The sequence below is a fragment of the Kryptolebias marmoratus genome, linkage group LG2 (genome assembly GCF_001649575.2).
Source record: "Kryptolebias marmoratus isolate JLee-2015 linkage group LG2, ASM164957v2, whole genome shotgun sequence".
Lineage (NCBI taxonomy): Eukaryota > Metazoa > Chordata > Actinopteri > Cyprinodontiformes > Rivulidae > Kryptolebias > Kryptolebias marmoratus.
Window position 1 is genome coordinate 24,181,085 of NC_051431.1, and position 8,301 is coordinate 24,189,385.

Sequence of the window (8,301 nt, forward strand, 5' to 3'; positions counted from 1 at the left end):
GGGTGTTCACATTTATGTGTGTCATTTTTTTACAGCTGTGTTTTACACTAATAGATACAAATAGACTCACAAGCGCAGAGAGCAGCTTTAGTAATGAACTGGAGAGGAGCCAAATCTCCCACAAACTGGAGCTGACTACCAAAACTGTTCAGGCAGACATGACATACATGACAATTATGTGGCTCTGCACTGAGCAAGGGCACAAAAACACAAAGGACACCTGTATGTACACGCATTCACAGAGACAGCAGAATTAACACCATCAAAAACACACACAACAAGGAGGACACGCAGCCGCATGCAAGCATATACAGGAGTGATATGATTAGACGGGGAAATAGAATGAGGAAGCCTGTATGTGTGTGTGTGTGTGTGTGTGTGTGTGTGTGTGTGTGTGTGTGTGTGTGTGAATCCTAAGCCCACACTGAGCTGTCTGCCTCAGCCTCCACTAAGCAAACAGCAGGGAGGGAGAGGCCTCCACAACAGCACTGAAGAAACTGGTATCACTGGAAACACACACACACAAATAAACAGTCTTGTGCAGCTGACAGGCAGCGAGACACAGAGACATCCTCGAAAGCACAGCCCCCCCGCCAGGCCCACCCTGCGTAAGCCATTGTTTGGATCTCTGGGTGATCCCTCAAGTCCCATCCAGGAGGAGCGGTCCACTTCAGCTCATGCTGAGACTCAGTCCGGTCTGACACACACACTCATGCCACACACACTCAGGCTTACACTGGAAGCAGCAGACTCGGAACGTGCTGCAATTAACCATCCCAATTAGCTTTCTCTACGAGCAATAAGGACATAGAGAGCTCCCCCTAGAGGTCAAATCGCACTATTGGAAATAGAAAAGAGGAATATGAGGGAATTGTAAAAATTAGTCAACAATTATAAGAAACGTCCAGGCCAACAAAAGATTTCACTTTAGTGCTGGGTTCCATCTGAGGGAAATGAGATCATTAAACTGGAAGTAAATGAAGTACTTCACATGTAAATGGCTTTTATTACGGGTGAGGGCAGATTGTGTTTCGCACTGTAGATTTGTTAGCGATTACTGCAGACATTCTGGCTGTGTGTGTGTGTGTGTGTGTGTGTGTTTGGCTTAGTTGTAAACCAACAAAAAAGGCTGCACCACAGTCAAGTCTGTCCACTTGGTCCACACACACGTCAACCCTCACAGAGCTTTATATATACATATATATATATATATATATATATATGTATGTGTGTGTGTGTGTGTGCACATACATATATATGCACAGAGGAGGACTGATATCAGCCATCCTACCACTGCTCTGCTCCTCCCCTCCCCCCACCGCGGCCTTTCTACAGCTGAACTCAACAGATTAAACTATGCAATATCACCCAAGTCACCCCTCCTCCTCCACCTCCACCCCCACCCCAATTCAATTTCTTCTCCACTCTCCTCCTCTCTCAGTCAAATGATTTCTCTCTTTTTTTACTAGTCTGTGTGTGTGTGAGAGAGAGCGAGAGAGAGGAGGTGGTGGTGGTGGGGGTGTGTGCATGCAAACACATTTTTTTTCCCCCTCTGATGTTCTGGGCTGCAGGGGCTGGACACAGACTGGCACACGGAGAAAGAAAGGGAGCAAACATACAGTCTGTGGCTAAGAAACAAAAAAAAAGATTCTTAATGTACTAGTGAGTTTGCGTGTGTGTGTGGCGGAGTGCACGTCTGTCAGAAAAAAGACAAAGAGCCTACACATTCAGTTTGACAGTGACAGACAGACAGATGGACGGACAGGAGTATGTGTGTGTGTGTGTGTGCAGGAGAGGCCGTCTGCCACAATACCAGCTGGAAAACGTCAGTTTTCCCTCGAATCGCTGTCACAGCACCAGCACCAGCTCCTCCCTATGTGTGTGTGTGTGTCCACAACTGACTGTTTGCATATTTGAACATGACAAGCGGTCCTGACAGAAAAAGGCAGGAAGGCAGACATATGCCGAGCCGTGCAGCAGATCATGTCACTTCTGTCTGCGGCTTGCGTTACCTACAGAATGTGGTTTTAATGAAGAGTTGTGGGTCATTTCCTGTGTGTGTCCCTCATTGTGCACTGGGTGTGTCTCAAAGTCAGGAGTCTTTTTGTGCATGTTCGCATGGGCTTCATGCAAGTTGTTGCTCATGCATATGTCTATCCATTATTTGTGTATTTGTGTGAACATATATTCCTGGTCTGAGTGTGTGGGTGTGTATAGTGGCTGGCTGCAGTGTGTACTGAGGGTAGTACATCAGGGTAAGGCAATCTGCCTCTGAACAGCTCCTTCAGGTGAGATTTATCACCACTGCACTTGGCCTCTTATTATAGCGATGGATTCCCTACCTCTGAAAGTCTGTGCATGTGTGGCAGGCTGCATATGTGTGTGTGTGTGTGTTTTGTGGTTTGCTCCCACCCCCACCTCTTCACCTCAGTCTGCATCCTTATTAAAGTGCTGCAGAGAGAAGCAACCATTGGAGTTTTCTTTTTGACTCCACCCTCAACAACTCCAGATAAGGGACCCTCTCAACGAAAGAGAAGGAGGACTGCTCAGGGAGGGAAGGAGAGGACAGACTGACTTATTCTCATCTTTTTTTTTCTACTAAATTTCATCCAAACAGATTTCCATATTTCACTGGCTGGAAATCACGCAAAGTCCCCAAGCAGTGAGGCTGACTGACAGTCAGTTAGGTAGCACTGACTGGAGAAATAGGTCATAGAGCTAAAAATACTTATCTATGCTTTCCTCTTTCTCCCACTCTCAGCTCCTTTCTATCCTGCCTTCCTAAAAGACAAAAAAAAAAAAAGGAACTAAAACATATATAAAGTCTGAGTAAGGGGATGATGAAAGGAAAAACTCGGCAAAAGTAACATCCTTAAAACTATCAGACCTCGGGCTCACTCCCATAAGATTACAGAAAAAACTGAGAGTAGAAGAGGAAATGAGTGTGTGCAACAGTGCGTGTGTGTGTGTTTGCGTGAGCGAGTGAGAGAATGAAAGAGCGAGCCTGAATGAAAAAGGAAAGATCCAGAAATGGATGCTCAGGCTGTGACTTCAGCCATCACACATGTGGGGCTGTTTGCACACACAGCCGGTTATTACACAGAACTCATTTAGCTCGGCTCAGTCAGGCAGGGCAGAAATAATATTATATAGGCCCTGCCACAACTGCCTCCAATACTACACGCTTATCTGCATCTCCCCCCGCCAACCGGCACAAAGAAGTAATATCACAGAGAAACATGTGACAGCCACTGCCTCCTGTGCCCTTAATGTGGCGGTCATGAAGTCTGATCAGTTAGTTTCATTGCAGCGTGAGGATTTTAGTCCTTTTTCCTTTTTGTTTGAATGTAAAAAATGTACACATTGCGTCTCTTTGTAAACAACCGCAGTGCTACAGATGTGAAGAACAAGATTACTTTGTAACTGTACATTATAAACCGCGCCTGTCAAACTGAAGGCCTGTGGGCCAGATGTAGCCCTTGTTACAAATTCCTCCGGCCCGTGAGATTATAGTTTAAGCTGAACTTGCCGGTCTGTAACAGATCAAGTCTTTTCAGGTTGCCTAAAAATCTGAACGTCCTTAGTGCAGACTTCTCAGGGCAGTTAGGTAACCTAAAACTGGATTTTCAATAATCTTTTAGTTGATGTGGAAAAACCAGCAAGGAACAGCCAAATGATGGAAATCTTGCTGATGAACTACAACCTGAATCAGAGCAACCGACTGCTTAAATATAAGATTTCTAAGACTGTTCTACAAAAAAATAAGAAATGAAGAAACTGCTGATTGAGACTAAGGCAAAATGCTGGTGAGTTGTTTTTTTTTTTTTCTTTAATCAATAAATTTTGTTTGGTCTACATACTTTCTACATCTTGGGAAAAGATGACTCAATAATGTACACTGTCATGAAAAGTCAGCGATCATGTAATTGGCCATGTCTGTGTGTGCTCAATTATCTGACTCTCTGTAAGCAAAATATCTCATGAACCACTGAACAAATTTTAATGACGCTCTCTGAAGTGACCACTGGATGTGCATTTACAGTTGATTAGGTTTTGGGGTTGATTTTAAAACTTATTATACGCATTAATTGTTGGAGTCAACGCTGACTGCCTGTTAGCAAAATATGTCATAAAATGCTGGATAGATTTTAATAAATAACTCATAAAGTAATCATTGGATGCTCATCCACAACTCACTAACTTTTGGAGTCAACTTCATCCAAGATGGCCGCCACAGCTAATCAACTTTTGTAAACATGAAAACAGCAATAACTCAGTCATTTTTACTGATATCAAGCTAAAATTTGGTGTGGTAGTAGCTGAAACCCATCCCTAACGCATACTCTGAGCCCTCACTGATCGTGCTTTTCCATGCAAGGCTTTGGGTGATGAGTATTCCTTCAAAGAAGGCTACCTTCATATTCCTCCATGATTAGTTTGACATTTTACATCTGAAAACCCAGGTCAATTTATACATTTTTTTATATGAACTAAAACTGACCCTCGGTTTGGACCAAGTGTGTTATTTTGGCCCCCCTGTGAAAATGAGTTTGACATCGCCCGCCATAAACCTTCTCTACGCTCAACTCTGCAGTAAATCCCTCTAAAAACAACCCGTGTTAGCTATCTGAGAGGAGCTATCTAAGAGGAATTAAAGGGATCTGAGAAAATAGACAGAAACTTCCATTAACTCTAATTTCTGCTGAACATCAAAATAGAGACGTGGCATTAATTGACAGCAGAGAAAAGTGCAGTGGAAGTGGGGCTGGCAGGAGGGTGAGGGCTTGGATGATTTGAGTCCAGAAGGAGGTGAAAAGGGAGCAGAAACAGAAAGGAAGGGGCTCTCAGTGAAAGGGAGAAAGTGATGAATGGGGAAAGTGATGAAGAAGGAGGGAGGCAAAGATGGGAGGAAGTGAGGAAAGCAGAGAGAGAGACAGAGAGGGAGATGGAAGTAGAGGAGAGATTAAATGATTCTGTAATCCAGCAGGGAGACAGGCAGGGTGAAATGTACAGTAGATTGGAGCTGTCTCACACACACACACACACACACACACATGTCAGGTGGCCCCCATGCTGCACTGTGGGGCCTGGATGGTGGGCATTGATTTAAAACAAAAAAACAACTAAATTATTTACAATTTAATCCAGAGATGCAACAAGCTTTAAAGAAATTTACGGATAACACGCATTGTTTCCACCTCGGGCTCACAGCGAGCTGCCCTATTAGAGCTGACGATGAACCAAAACGTGCTGGTTGTTTGGCCCGTTTTGCAGGATATGGGCCTCTAATTTGTAGCAAGTTTGTTTGGAGACGTGCTAATTAAAAGGGCTTGTTTAACAGCCCATTTCAGTGTGGTAACTGGAACGCAGTTAAAGCCATACAGCGTAATGGTGGCATTTATACACTCGTGGAGATGTTAAAGGCAGCTTTGATTGCTGGCGTAATAAACCCATTTTTAACAGATGCCGGACTGAATCGGCGCTCTGACATCTCTGCAGGGCTGATACTGGCTGATACCTTGGCTGCTCTGCTATGTGCCTCGCCGTTTCCTTCTTTGTTTAACTCAAAGCACTTAAAAATCAATGTAAGAGCCCCCTTTTTTTTAAATTAGGCTGCAGTTCATTAGCCACCGGCCCCTGAGCCTGGTATTTACTCCACGCTCCTTGTGCATCTTCCACCCCCCAAAAAATCTCATTCTCCTCTTTGCAGCAAAACCCCTACATTTAGTCCCCTGGCATGGTTTCACTGTGGGGGGGCTGGGAGCAGTCTGGCCATGCATTTGCTTTGCTTGGTTATGCAGGAGGAGGAGGAACACAGCCTCTGCCTCACCTGTCCACTTCAGGAAACAACAATATATTTTTGTTGTTGTTGTTGTTGTTTTATTGATGGCATGAGGCTCTGGGTCTTAAATTTGAATAGCACTCAAACAAAATCACTCAAATGCCATCACAGCCAATCAGAGCGGTCGCCCAATCAAGCGCCACGGCAATCCGGTTTCCTCTCCGCTGTGGAGTGATGTTCAAAGCAGACACGTACAGGCCGCTCGGTGCTTCGGGGCAGTGCATGAAATGTCGCCCTGTGTCTGCACCCCGGACAGGCAGACAGGCAGACAGACAGACAGACAGACAGACAGACAGACAGACGGACAGACAGTCTGTATCCCTGCTCAGGTAAAGAACCTGCTCTGTGCGCCCCCGCTGCTGCTGCTGAAGCTGCTGCTGCTGCTGCTGCACACAGGTCTCCTTCCCGAGACTTTTCTTTGTTTCTAACTGCCAAAGCCGGAGCGCTGGAGCGCATCACGGCTGGCACACATTTGGAGCCATTGTGTCTTATTTTTGGCTGGATTAGTGCACGCTGACAGACGCACATCAGCCACCTTTCTGGCCCGGAGCCCAGGCGGCCAGCCTCCCTCTGAAACCAAGAATCACAAGGAGAAGCAGGGGGAGGCAAAACCAAAAAAAAAAAAAAGAAAAGAAAGAGAGATGGAGGGAGAAGAATCCCTAAAACCATGCGTAAAACTTCACAAGGAAATCCAGAGCTTTGATAGGAATACATATGGCTCTGCTGTGTGTCTGTCTGTGTGTGTGTGTGTGTGTGTGTGTGTGTAAGTGCGTAAAGCATTTAAATGCGTGTATTATAAACGCAACTCAGCAGGTCCATTTTCGGAAAGGTCCGGAAGGTAAGGCTGCATAAAACCCGGTCACACTGAGCTACATTCCGCCTCCATATTCCTCCACCTCCCCCCCACCCTCCCGCCTTTCTCCTCCGTGTCCAAATAAACCTGCACACTGGCGGCTCTGAAGCGAGCAGCCCGCCGCCTCAGCCCGGCTCTGTCCGCGGGGGGGGGGCACGCGCCGGGTCACCCACATCTATCCACCTCCAGCATTCCTCCATATCCCCGCTGCTCCGCACGCTGCTGAAGGCGTGTGGGGGGAGAGAGACGGTGGAGGGTGGGGGGTGTGGAGAGAGACCGGAGCGCACCGACACCCCTCCTTCCCTGAAACCGCCAGCTTTATCAGGGAACTTTTCCTCTCGCCTCCCCTGACATTACATCAGTGCTCTGCTCCGTGCCTTCCATGTACAGACGCGCTGGCGATCATCATGCTGATGAATTATCTGGGAATTTCATGCGCCCGAGATCGCACTGACAGCATGCATAAACACCGAGAGAAGCGCGAGCGCCGAGGAGGCGCGTTGTACTCACGATTTGAGAGGGTTCTGCACCGCTGTGGCCATTTTGATATAGTATGATAGAATGCAACACCGCAGAGCCCGGTATTGTACATGTAATGTAGCAGCTATTTCAATTTCATTCATTCTCAGGGGCTGCGGCTGCAGCGAGCAGCCAATGGGAGGCGGGAGCGCTCCGTGACAGCTCTGGGGAAGTGTAGTTTTTGGCGCATGTCTGCAGGAAACGCGCCGAGGCTGCGTGTACTACAAGTACCAGCGGGGGTAGCGGCTCCAGTGGAGCACAAGCCCGCCTCGGACTTGAAAAGGGGGCAATGCCAACTCCATCCCTCCGACCCCCCCGCAACCCCCCAGACCAAATTTACAGGAGAATTAAAAAAAAAAAAAAGCCCGTTTACAGTTGTGTGACGGAGGGCTGCAGGAGGATGAGGGCAAGCCCACAGTTGGTTTATGGTTATTATTAGAGAGGTGCGACTCTGTACTTAGTCCCTCTGGAGTTCAGTGATAAACATTTATTAGAGAGAAATGCTGTGAATGTTTGGCTTTAGATGCGAACTACAGGATGCTACTGTGATTTCTGCCTCAGTGCTGAGGGAGGCTGATGGACAACCCTGAGCTGTGTTGAAGAGTGAAAACAATGACTCCTGACCTGAGCTGTTCAAGTTCAAACAGCTGAACAGGAAGTCAAATCAGCAAAACAGTAGCTGAAAGCTAAGATCAGGAAAACAATGACTAAAAGCTAAAACCATCAATAAAGTTGCTAAAAGCGGAAGTTAGCAAAAAAAAACCATAGCAAAAACAACTGTATTTAATAGCTAAATAATACAAAACCATAGCTAAAACTTTAAATTTGCAAAACTGCTGAAAAAAAACTTTAAATTAGCAAAACAGTAGCTACATGCTAGTTGCAGTAAAACCTTTAACATGAATGTAGCTAAAAGATAAAATTAACAAACTGTTGTTAAGTTAAAAATAGAGAAGGTAAAATAAGCAAAACAGTAGCTAAAGACTAAAATTAGCAAAACCTTAGCTAAAAGCTAAATTTAGCTGAACTGCAGCTAAAAGTAGTAAAACAATAGCTAAAAGCTAAAATAAGAAAAACAGATGATAAA

The 8,301-nt window shown here is 45.8% G+C and overlaps 1 protein-coding gene across 3 annotated transcripts in view; it reads right to left on the bottom strand.

The window, feature by feature from the left end:
- Nucleotides 1-7,597, bottom strand: part of dpf1 (D4, zinc and double PHD fingers family 1) — a 79,981-nt gene extending 72,384 nt beyond the window's left edge. The window contains exon 1 of one of the 3 annotated variants that reach the window (XR_001809075.3): nucleotides 7,206-7,573. Coding sequence is in view for 2 of the 3 variants with exons in the window: in XM_017435361.3 (XP_017290850.1) it covers nucleotides 7,206-7,318 (113 nt within the window). In the remaining variant the exon portion in view is untranslated. Of the gene's footprint in view, nucleotides 1-7,205 lie in introns of all 3 variants that reach the window. The other 2 variants (XM_017435361.3, XM_037973939.1) reach the window with 2 other exon arrangements.
- Between the last annotated feature and the right edge of the window lie 704 nt (nucleotides 7,598-8,301).